This window comes from Phyllobates terribilis, unplaced genomic scaffold, assembly GCF_046119375.1.
Source record: "Phyllobates terribilis strain yellow unplaced genomic scaffold, ASM4611937v1 Scaffold_2705__1_contigs__length_111801, whole genome shotgun sequence".
In the NCBI taxonomy this organism is placed as follows: Eukaryota; Metazoa; Chordata; class Amphibia; order Anura; family Dendrobatidae; genus Phyllobates; species Phyllobates terribilis.
Window position 1 is genome coordinate 98,004 of NW_027365462.1, and position 12,893 is coordinate 110,896.

At 35.5% G+C, this 12,893-nt stretch overlaps 1 protein-coding gene across 1 annotated transcript; it reads right to left on the bottom strand.

Annotated features, from left to right (window-relative positions):
• Positions 1 to 9,738: 9,738 nt before the first annotated feature.
• LOC141246895 (uncharacterized) lies at positions 9,739 to 11,097 on the bottom strand. The gene has a single exon (XM_073669168.1). It carries the CDS (start codon positions 11,095 to 11,097, stop codon positions 9,739 to 9,741), a length of 1,359 nt encoding a protein of 452 aa, XP_073525269.1.
• Between the last annotated feature and the right edge of the window lie 1,796 nt (positions 11,098 to 12,893).

Below are 12,893 nucleotides of genomic sequence, written 5' to 3' on the forward strand. Positions count from 1 at the left end.
ATAATCTTCCAATTCTTGTTTTTGCTTTTGTTGGATCTCTTCAAGTTCTTGTTTTTGCTTTTGTTGGATCTCTTCTAACTCCTTTATCCTTTGATCTTGTTCTTGTATTTTTCCTTGGTGTTGCTCCATTAGTCTTTGTTGTTCTAGTTGGTGCTTCCCTTTGGTATAGCCGCGTAAAGCATTCCCTTTCCCACGAACATACCCAGACCTTGGCTCCAAAACTTGTGTTAATATTTCCTCTTGTGCCATTGAATCACCAGCTGTAGCAACTACTTCTTTCAATTTTTCCTTCAACATAATTCAAATGCAGTTTAGAAACATACTAAACAAATAATTTCAATGATGCTTCATTCGAATGTACGAGGCATACATGAATTATTTTAGAAATTGTTCTCTTTTACCTAGGACATCATAAGATTTTTTCCATCTCTTACTTGGTTGTCCAAATCCATCATAAGAATTTTCTAACTAGTATTTTCATTATTGAAGTTACAATATCATTTTGCTATAGAGTGGTAAATGAACATGGCACATGAAAGAAAAGAAAAAGAGCACTGAAAAGAGCTGCAAACACAAAAAGGCAAACAATTGGCTACCAAAAGGCAGAAATCCTGCAGATTATTGCACAATAAAGTTGGTTCAGCAAGAGTAAGCAATCACACTAAATAAGAAACTAGCATTAGCAAAAGAACCTTGCTTTAGGACCCTAAAAAAATGCAACAAACTAGTTCAGTGTCTTTTTTCATTACCATATCTAAAGTATAAAAGTAGCAAAAAGAGCATCATAAGTAAAAAATCGCAAAGATTAAGAAGAGAAAAAAAACCTACAAGGAAGGAAGATTTTCCATCTAACGAAGTTGTCCCATAAGTATCCAATTATTCTCTAAGTCGAGCCAGGTTTTCCCTCATTGCATGTATGTTGTCAATACCAAAGAAAACTATCTGAATTGCACAGTAGAAGAAACAACAACATATATTAACTCGTGAAATATATATTTAAGTACATAATTTATAAAAGGTCAATCATCTGAAGTAGTCAACAAACCTCTTATTGAAAATAATGGGCAGATGATTCTGAACCACCTCCTATTGCACCATTAGCCAAGGCATTCTTTCGAGGTCTGGCATCAGCAATATATAGCTTCTTGCAAATAAATCAATCTCTAAGAAATATTCTATGGTTAACGGTAGTGCAACAATCTATTAAAGCTAACTCAACATATCAGTGTAATCATATCTATCTATGCATGCAGAATTAGAATTTCTTCCATAGGTATTAGCTGCATATATGTAATCAAGTCATACAATATCATAGTTCTTATTAGGATCATATTCATTGATTGATTTTCAGTCACACCACAAGAAGCTTTAACTAGAAACAACATAGGCTAACCAAATTAGCCAAGACATCATATATGCTTAAATATATGAGGGGAGATGCTTCAGTGTATAACATGCAGCCTAAAGGAATAAAAAAACATCGCAAGAACATTTATATGAGGCTTGAGAAACTACAAATAGAAAAATACATATTTTAACACAAGGAAAAGCATGGATAGCGATAGGATAAAAGTAGACGTGCTAGAAGCTACTAACAAAAAAGTAGATACTCTAACAAAAGGAGATAGATCATATACATTTTCCCTTCTTTGGAACCAGCAACTAAGTCACACATTGCAGAAACAAGCTTTTCATCTGTATTGCTCCAACAACAAATAATAAATTCACAATGGAAGTCTATGATAATCTCAAATAATAATAGATCCTACAACTTCGGTAGAGGATTAAAAAACAAGATTTGCATAAAGTTTCTATGGGGAAAGATGCATAATATACCTTCTCATATTCATCATGAGACCTACTAGTGGTTGAGAAGAACGAGCAAGAACTGCACCAATTATTGCACTCAACGCATAAAAATACATATTTTAGCAAAAACAGAGCAATATGAAGCACACCAACTTCATAAATATGGTACTCAGTACTCACCAGGGTGGCACCACGAAACAACAGGAAGCCGACATCTAGCTCGGAAGGTTGATGCTTTTAGCACTTCATTATCACTGGCATTTGCAAGCACTTGCAACAATTACTTTCATAAATTAAGATAAGCAAACCTGAAAATCCATATAGCCATGTATGTAGGCAAAATTGTCCTACCTGATGGATTTAGGCAAAATAAAGGCAAAAGGGTAGGTTGGACACAAGGTGTATTATGCATTTATGCTACTTATTCTCCAAAGTCCACTAGAAAAGGTAAATGAACCACGCTGAATCATCTGATCTGATGCATGATAGGTGGAGCTCAATCCAAGAAGGCGAAAATATTCTTCAAGAAGCCGTGTCTTTGGATTGTTGCCAACATATTTTAAAGATTTAGGTGCAAAAGCATATAGATCCCACAATCTTGCGGGCTTTGTTAACCCTGAAAGCTCTTTAAACATTGCCCGTCTCTACAAAATTTAGTCCATCAAAAAGGAACACGTTTAATTAATTTACAAGGACATTTGTAAAAAAACACTTTTTATCTACAACACAAGGTTGTATACTAAAAAATTCAGAACTACTGATAAAGGAAAAAATCACTGTCAAATCATAGGAAGATTTTCCCTACTGGATCAGAATGATCTTCAACAACCTCAATTCAACCTCTTTGCAACCACATTTTCTCTCTCACAATATTTCTAGAAGCATTACTAAAATATGGAATAATATCGCCAAAAAGTAAGTCCTCAAGAGTTCATTTGTTAAAATTAATTGTTATATGTTACTTGATATCGAAATAAAACAGAATTAAGTGCCCATCAATAAATAAACAAATTAGTTTTCATGCAGATAAATGTTTGGTGTACCTTCTTTGTTTGAGCTCGGAATCCAAAAACAATAATTCTCATATCCTTGCGTGCAGAAGACAATGTATGCAGTTTGTAAATAATATTTAAGCATGCTAGCAAATTTTGCAATAAATAAATTTTTACCACACTGAAGGAAGTTGTATAAAAATCAAGAAAAGAACCTTAACCTAAAAACAACAAATCTTATCATTAAAGAAAAACCACTTAGCTATAACCAATAAATGATGAACACACTACCTTAATTCAGTAAATAAATTTTAAAATAGAGAGAGAAAAAACTTTAAATCAGCAGAATGCAATTACTACGATAGCATCACGCCATTAAAAACTACCTCAGACTTCACATATATTCATCTGTTACCAATATATTTAGCCGTAACCAATAACACGTGAATCTTTCGTTCTAAAAAACTGAAGTGTGTAATTCATCTATACAAGAATGTAATAATGGTTATCGATTTCACCAGTCATACGTGACCAAGGTGAGAAGCATTACTGAAAATCTGTAATAGTCTTCGCGTAGTTGAATTGTCCTGTTGACGAGAGCCTGAGGGTTGCCTCACAACCTAGAGGTCAATAAAGAACAAAGAGGTCAAATGAAATAATAAGGACACAAACAACTCAGGCTATGTGACTTTCTTCTTGATGAACTTTTAACAAAAAGACGGGATATAATTTATCCTTTCAATAAATGAAAGTGGATTTAAAAGCCTTGTAACTCCATGTTGTACAATATTATTAACTCTTAAGCCAATTAAGTGTCCATCAATCCAACAAAGGTTGGTTAAAAACCTCCTCACAAATGCATAGAGACTAACACTAACATTTCAAGTTAAGGAAAAAGGACAAGTTAAGGACATCAAAACAGCTCCAAAATTTACAACCAGCTCCAAATTAAGCACATCAAAACAACAACTTTTTTTGCTCCAAATTTTCAAACAGCTCCAAATTAACCAGGAAATACACAACAAGATTGCTCCAAAATTTCCAATACAAGCCCCAAAATTTCCGATTCAATAGTTTTAGGTCACCATCCCTAATTTCAGTTCTACGTACAACCATAAATAAAAGCCCCAAATTGCAGTTCCACAAACCAACAACCAAAAATTTCAGGTCACCGTACCTAATTCTATAATCTGGCGGTGGTGGATAAAAGCCCTAAAATTTCCAATTCAATAGTTTTATACACAAAATTCGTATCTGTTGATTGTTCCAGTACAATATTTCTGCTCCGACGAACCACCAACACCTGATTTTTCCGGCGACTTGTTGTTATGGAGGAATCGGAACCCTGGAGCGGAGTAGCGCAGGAGTGGACTGGACAATGGGGAACTCGCAGGTTGTAGGACTGAACAGTAGAGGAGCAGAGGAGCGGAGAAGCGGTCGCCCGACAGTCTCGACGGAGGAGCAGAGAATATGAGGTGGAGGAAGACGATGGGTTGCGTAGCCGTAGAAGGTGAAGCGTAGAAGAAGAAGAAGATTTCAGATTTTAATATGTTTTGTTGTGGGTTTTAAATTATGTTTTGCAACTGATGATGTCGTTGCCTTTAAACCAAAAAAAGTTGATGTCGTTGCCATTTGTCTGTAATTAAATTTTGCAACGACACCGTCGTTGCTATACCGTTTTTTAACTTTTTTTCTAACCGCCCGTCAAATTTTTTTTGGTGGGAACTAAAAAATTGGTGTATAGCAACGATATTTTGGCAATGACAAATATTGTCGTTGCAAATAACATTTTTCGCAACGATAAAATTTTGTCGTTACCAAATATCGTTGTTATACATGATTTTTTTGTAGTGGATCCTCTACATCAGAAACTCGATTTTCTTCTTAGATCTAAATCGATTTGAGAAGTATGGGATCCTCTACATAAAAAACTCGATTTTCTTCTTAGATCTAGATCGATTTGAGAAGTATGCCCTCAAACTCAACTTGGGTTTTGTTTAAACTTCCCCATTTGCCCTTATTTTCTTTAATCATCTTTTTGAAAATAAGTGTGAAAGAAAAACTAATACCTCTCACATAAAATGAAAATTGCATTAGCCTTCTACTCAATTAGGAAAGATAAATAGTCAAATTAAGTAAATTAAGCTTTGCGTCCCTTTGAATTCCAAGAGTTCACATAATTCACTTCTTATCCTTTATTTCTATTAAATAAAAGTCCTTTCTTATTCTGAAACCGCATTGAACCTTTGATCTTTCTATGTTGACCCTTCTTTGCACAAGTCAAAGCATTACCTCCATTGCTCTATAAATAAATTAATGAACACACAAATACAGTCCTATAAGAGAGCCCATCATCATGAATCTATACATCATATCATATCATAATCCTTATAAAGTTGAGTTTTTTTAAGCATATTACTCAACATACCCTTATTTTCATTATTGATCATTTTTGAAATAAATGCGAAAGATTAACGAAAAACTCTCAAATAAAATAGAAGTTGTATTAACCATCTACTTGATTATGGAAGATAAATAGTCGAATTAATTAAATTTAATTTTATGTCTCTTTGAATTCCAAGACTCCACGTAATTCATTTCATATCATTTAGTATTATTAAATATTCTCATTCTCAAAACCGCCTTAAACCTTTTCTCTTTTTATGTTCTGACTCTTCTTTGTTGAAGTCAAAGCATAACTTCTATCACTCTATAAATATAGAAATGAATGCACGCATGCAGTCCCATAAGAGCGGCCATCACCATGAATCTATACATACAAATAAAAAATTTGAGTGGTTTTATGATTGGGAATAGATGATCAATATCAAAGGGAAGTCAAAATTAATGTCAATTTATTTCTATAAATTTTTATTCTTCTGCATGTTTTCTTCCATCTTTTCTATTACCTTCAATTCTTAATATGTGCATATAGTTTGTTGTCATTTTACGATGTTAGTCAATATAGTGGATGAAATGGAATTTAAAACTTTAAAAATAGGCTCAAATAATAACAACGAAAGGTTACATACCTAATAAAAAACAATGTAATGTACAATAATCCATGGAGTATCACACATGGTCACACAAGTTACGTAATAAAAAAAGCTTCAATTGCAAGTATGTGTTTGACCGACAATGCACATTGTATGTTAAAGCAACAAATTATTCTATTAATTTCTAAGGTGAATGCCGCCTCAATTATATGTTTTCACCTATACAAAGATCCAATAACCCAAACACAAGCCCGTGCGAAGCACACAACTCTTCATCTTCTACTGTTTCCTTAAAATTAATCATGTCTCATTGATTACATATCCTTCTATCATGCAATGACACGCTTAAAGGTAAACTCCACTATACATTGGATGATTCATTGATAGTCTTAAATGAACCAAGATCATCGTCTCCATCTACAACATACGAGGTTGTTAACTTTTGAGAAGGATGACACACATAATGGTAAACTCCATGATACATTGGGTAATTCATTGATAGCCTTAAATGAATCAAGATCATCGCCTTCATCTAGAACATACGAGGTTGTTAACTTTGAGAAGGATGAAAATGGCTTAATTGAAGCTCACTAGCTTGGATATTGATTTTGGATCTATCAATTATCTTCATTTTAATATTGTCTAGTTGCACTCCATCATCAATTACAAATGCTTTTGAAGTGATCTCTCTATCATAATAAACAATTTCATCTTTCATTTTTCACCTTCCACACACCTCCATATAAGTGATCTGTCCATCATAATAGACAAATTCATCTTTCATCTTCCACAGAACGGGTTTCCGAGTAAAAAGTAAACAATATTAGTGGCATCAATGCTCAGATTAATATTATCAGAAGATAATGTCATCAAGTAAGTAATTATTATCATCAAAGTATGGATTAGTGTCATCAATATACAAAATTCCAAGATTCATCGTTAACAACACAATTATATGTCATCAATTCATTGTTTACAAGATCAAGTTCTAATACGTCATCAACTAATAAATTAGAGTCATCAATACATTGTCACCAAACTTTAAATATTGCCATTAATACAATGACAATGTCATCAAAATTAAATCCCGGTATTGTTATCAACACTTAATGCAATGTCATCCACACACAATTTCTGAAGGCAATAATGTCATCAACACTTTAAAATATTGCTATCAATGTAGTGACAATGACTTCAAGCTTAAGTTGCCATATTGTCAAAAACACTTAATGTAGTGTCATCAACACACAATTTCTTCAAACAATATTGTCATCAACAATTCAAATATTGTCATCAATACTGTGATAGTGATTTAAAGATTAAATTCCACTATTATCATCAACATTTAATGTAGTGTCATTAATACACAATTTCTCCAGGTAATGTTGTCATTAACAATTCAAAATATTGTCATCAATATTGTGACAACAACTTCAAGCTTAAATTACATTATTTTCTCTGGGCAATATTGTCATCAACACTTCAAAATAGTGTAATCAACGTAGTGATGACAATAATGAGAATAATCCAAGTGTTAATAAAGTTACTTCTAAGATTTAGTTTCAATATTGTCATCGTTAGTTAATTTTTCTCATCAACACATATTTTTAGAATGATATTGTCATCAATAGATTATCACTTTAAACCTTTGAACCTTTAGAAGTGGTTGAAGATCGCGAGCGGGGTGAGAGATCCAAAGGCGAGCGTGGCGAGTCTGTCAGTTTTTGTTCCAGATTTGGAGATAGCTAGCAGAGCTAGCCATCCAGATGCGATCAGAGGGATTATTGTTACAGAGTCGAGTGAAGCGAGTTTATCACGCAGGAGGGAGTAAACTCTGATGTTAATCGAGTCGAAACAGATCAAAACGTGTGTGAGAGAGAGAAGTAGGAGGAGATCGTTCCGAGAGCGAGCAAGAGAGAAGTCACAAGGAGAGAGTGAAGTGAGGAAGAGACGAGGCAAATAAAAATGAGAGAGAGCATCGTATAGTTTTAGGGTTTTATTTATATGGGTTAGATGTTTAGTATATGAAATTAGGTGGTTAGTTAGTTAACGTAAGAAGCTTGCAAGGGTCACTAAAAACACCCTTTAATTTATTAGTTGTGTATTGTTTCCTTTATAGCTTAAGAGTCTATCTACTTTATTAACCATGAAATCATCGACAGTTAAATTAGTATAGGCAATAAGTATAGGAATATAGTAGGATATGATGTCGTGTAGAACAAACAGATATTGAACTAGTTCACAAATCAACTCTTTTTACTATAGACTAGCAAAACCAGATACTAGTACGACGCATATGCTTCTAAGGGATAGACAAGTTTAACCAATAACAATCTAAACCTAGCAATTGATAAATAGAAGTAAAGTATAAATGATCAAACTAGAAATCAAATTAATCAATTCTAATTCAATTAAGCACAAAAGAGAGATAACAATCACTAACAATAGGTAAAAAAGAAATAATCGTAATAATGTCAAACCAAAAATTCAACTTTGTCTTACTAAGCAATGTAAAGCTTAGTTTTTCATTACGGTGAGAATAACTAAGAAAGTAGAGATGGAGGTATTGTGTGAGAATGATAAACATGATAGGGAATCATAATAGCCTCTAATTTTGACTCCACCTAACCTAAAAATTATATTCTATAATATGACAATAAAGCATAAATCGAAAACAACATAATTCATAAAACCAATTCTTAAAATGAAAGAAGTTTGTAATATCTCGTGTAAATTCCTGATACAAGCGGTAATCATTGCCTTCATGGCGGCGCTCGCCGTTCTCGATCCACTTCGACAGTCTTTAGATAGGCATCACGATGGGTGTAGTAATAGGGGCAGCGGAGGTCGTGTTGCAACAGAAACGCTTCTTCAACTTCTTTATTCACTTAATGACAACAATCTGCATATGCTGATGTTTGAACCACTGAAGCAAAGTCAATCGTGGTGAGCCAAACAAAACCAATCCCTACTATGGTGGCGGTGACATTGTTTAGTGGTGGTGCTTGTAAGCCGGTGCAGAAACAAAAAGATAAACAAGAAATAAGAGTGGGTGGAGAGAGCAAATGCAAAATAGTAATATTTTTTTCTGATAGAATAAAAGAATTCAATATACTACACAAATCCTGATAGATCGAGAGATCGAGCAAATCTCAATAGTTGGACAAATTGACAAGAAATGAACCAAATAAAAACCAAGAAACAATTAGATGAAAGTGAAAGAGTAATACAGACGATAACCACTGTAACGAACATGTTTTTTTTTTAGTCTTGATAGAGAAAGGCTGAAAGTTGCAATCAAACTTTAATAGTGTCACTGAGTCTTGATTTTGCATCCTTCTGCAAGTTTTGCTAACATGTATCTCAAGATTTTCTAGCTGTAATTGCATTTTTGCCTAGATGTTTGGATAAATCTGCCCTGACTTTATAGTGTTTAGGAGTTTGGAAACTACATGATGAAATACATATGATATCACGTTAGGGGAGGTGAGTTCCGGTGAAAACAAACCTTATGGTGTGAAGTGCGAAGAATGTTGAGCCATTAGATTAGAAAATGGAGGGCTGAAATTAAAAGATGAGTTTTTTAATGAATCCACGCGGTGACATTTTTGTAATTAATGGTGAACTGTTTTTTTTTTTGTCCGGTTTTCTGGGTGATTTTTTTATGCCTTTAGATATGAACATTAACGTGTTATATGTGAACATTAGTGTGTTATATGTGTACCCGAGAAAGTTTGCACTTCACACCATAATGATTGTTTTCACCGGATCCTTATTCCACGTTAGGGTTGCTGAACTCAGTTCAAAATCAAAATGACATTATGTTATGTATGTACATAAGCTCAGAAATGAATTGGATAAAGTCATAAACCAATATATCAAACATGATGACACAGAAGCTCTATGGAACTATTTTGAGCATCCAATCATTTCTTCCCCTCTTATGAAGCAACTGTCCACTGTGGTTCAAGCCATGATGGGGGAAATTCGTCGAGACTAGGATCATCGGAGTCGAGTGATGGAGTATCCTTGATGATTGAGTGCACCCAAGAAATGTCGGGACTGACAACGGACTTCCTGAGGTGGCTCATCTCTTGTCCGAGCATTCCGAAATTTGAGTTGGTGTCAGGCGGCGATCCCCAGTAGGATAGTCGAGAAGGCATCATAGGGGATGATGGAGTCGGCGGCGAGAAGGCAATCGGTCGTTTGAGTGGCGAACACGGCAAGCTGGAAGAGTAACGGTAATAAGTCTGTGGATTCATGCGCGTATTCCTTGTTGGGGACTTGGGTAAAGCGTTATTGAAGGTTGCCTTGGGGCCCGTGAGCTGCAAGGGCGGCGGTGGGGATGCCCATGGGGATGGTGAAGAAGAGGATGGAGAGGGAGCTGTCGCTGATGACCTCAGCTCGTCTGTTGCGTGCGCAAAGAAGCAGATCTTGCGAGTGCAGAAGGGCTCGTCCTTGCACATACGCGTGCGGTACTGAGCAGGGTGTAGCCATGACTCGAATATCCCGTGTGCGAACTCACACCCGTCGGCTTTCGGACATGAGCCTTTTCGGAAGTCGGGACAGGGCACGCAACTGTAGTGATACTTGCTCGGATCGCGCCTCCTCGCGTTCTCTCCAGGGTGGACGAAAGGACACTCTGTCCAGTCATGCGAGTAAGCTCTGGAGCACGGACGCACCTTGAAGACGTACATTCGAAACTCGTTCGTGCTGTAGATCCCCTCGTTCATGTCCGGGAGAGACGGATCCACTGGATACTCCTTCCTCTCAACTTGCTTGCTCATACCAACTTCAACTTCAGCTTCAACTTCAACTTCGTCGTCTGTTGTTGGAGTCTCGCCATTCAACATCATGACGAGGTTCCTCCTAATCCATCTAGGGAACGACTTGGGCCACTTAGAAACCACATGACACGGTTGCTTCCCATCAGTGTCAAGGCAACTGACGTCCGCAGAGGCTTCTATCAAGAGCTTGACTATCTCGTGGGAAAGGCAAGAGCCGCTAGCAGCAGCCATGTGGAGGGCGGTTGCACCGTCTGACCCACAAGCGCGGTTGGGATCCACGCGCCCTGTGTCGAGGATGTAAGAGAGCACGTCCTTGCTTCCATACATGGCAGCCACCATTAGAGGAGTTCTCTCCTCCAATCCCATCTTCTTCTTCGACCCCATTCTCCGCCCATACCATGCGCTCGGTTTATCCACATTGAGACCCTCTTCCTCGACCGCCTTCTTGAAACTTGCCAAGTCATCGGCAGCCGATAATTCCAGTAAAATGGAGGTATTGTTATTGGCCTCCATGCTATATATGTAAGCTACCATAAATGGAAGAACAAATTCTCTACTTGGCTCGCACTACACAGGGATTCGCCCTTCTTCCTACAAGCATTGAACTATTCTACATTATTGGCAAGCATTGAACACCAGCCTACAGAATATATGACTCTATGTATCGAAAAAATGAACATAAGAATATATATTTTGATAACTAACACAAACAATACTAGTGTACAAAAATATCATTAAGAAGAACATGATTGTACTAATGTGATATTGTATTTTCAGGGCCCCGTAAGTTAACACATTAAATGTAAGCCACAAAATAATATTATTAAAGATGATTTTGGGAGATTAATCGAAGATGGATAGTATCATTAAATTTAGTTAATCTTTTAATATTCTAAAAGTAAATGACATTTTTAAGGAATTGATGCTTTTTTCTTCCTTTGACCGATTGATCAACTTGACAACTTTTAACCTATGATGACTCAATTCTCGACCAGCATCCTTAAGATGTTTCTGAATTGACCAACAATATATCATCCACCTGAATCTAATTAGGCTCCGGTCAGCCGAGTTTGTCAGGATTTTTCTTCGGTAAAATAAATTAAAAAAGCTTAAAAATCTCATTTTATTAGTGTAACCCACAATATTGAGAGAGTTCAAGGTAACATTTCTTTATTCATTTTTACCTACTAATTAATATTAATTATATCCATTTAAATAAATTTATTATTTTTATTTTAAGTTTTAGTTTATAATACTGAACAATCAACTAAGTTTGTTTACAAAAATTAAATTAGTAGTTTCATCTTCAAAATCAACTACTCATTCAGCCCAACTCCAATTTTACCACTAATTCAGTTCCAGCTCCATCTCTAGTTTTGGTTCGGTATACAGAACAAAGTCTTGGACAAAACCAACGATATAATAGTGAGTCTTAATTTAACAAACTAAATCTAAAAAGTATAATAATAAATTCTTAATATAAGTTTAATATAATTATAATCTATTACGACATAGTTCAAAGTTTCTTAATTTATGATCTAAAAACCTAAATTAGAAGACCTAATTTACGTGTATGTTATTCAATTATCATAAAAATGTATATATATGATGATTAATATATCTAACATCATTGGTTAGCATAGCACGACGTGAACAAGAGTCTTCACGACTTGGGTATAAAAAATTCCATCGACTTAGTCACCGGCGCGATGATAAGAGTGTGGCTGGCCAGCCAACCAACGGGTGAGGGCTATTCGGAGTTTAACTGATTACGCAGATTTCCTAGTTTCAGAACAATGGCGGTGACAAAACCGACCGGAAAAGGGAGAGGAGATGCAATACATACCTGAACAAGATGGAGTATATGATTACTGTTTATATATTTCCTTGGTTAACGGGAAACAAACGACAGTTCGGCGGATTAGGCAAGCAAGTCTACTCTTGTTTTATAGGCCTCTCTCTCAACGAAGACTCGGCATGAGAGGACAGTGATTGTTCCTTTATTTATTATTCAAAAACACAATTAAGAAAGTGTCCAACTAAGGACTTCTTCCCTTTCTCCTTCCCACTAGGCCACTATGTAAATAGATTTAAGTTTATTATATGATTTAAACACTAGGCTCTCAATAATCTCCTAATCATAGTATCCCCTCTCTTGTCTTTAGTGTTAAGACTATACAAACAAAGAAAATTGCAAGTATCTATAATCTTTTTAGCTATAACATCAGTACATTATTGAAAATGACCCTATTCCTAAAGATCCATGTATCATAGATCACTCCCATGAAGGTAACTTCTGAAGATGTTGT

Excerpts from the sequence above, each read along its gene's own strand:
- LOC141246895 (XM_073669168.1), bottom strand. The coding sequence starts at position 11,097 with ATGGAGGCCAATAACAATACCTCCATTTTACTGGAATTATCGGCTGCC.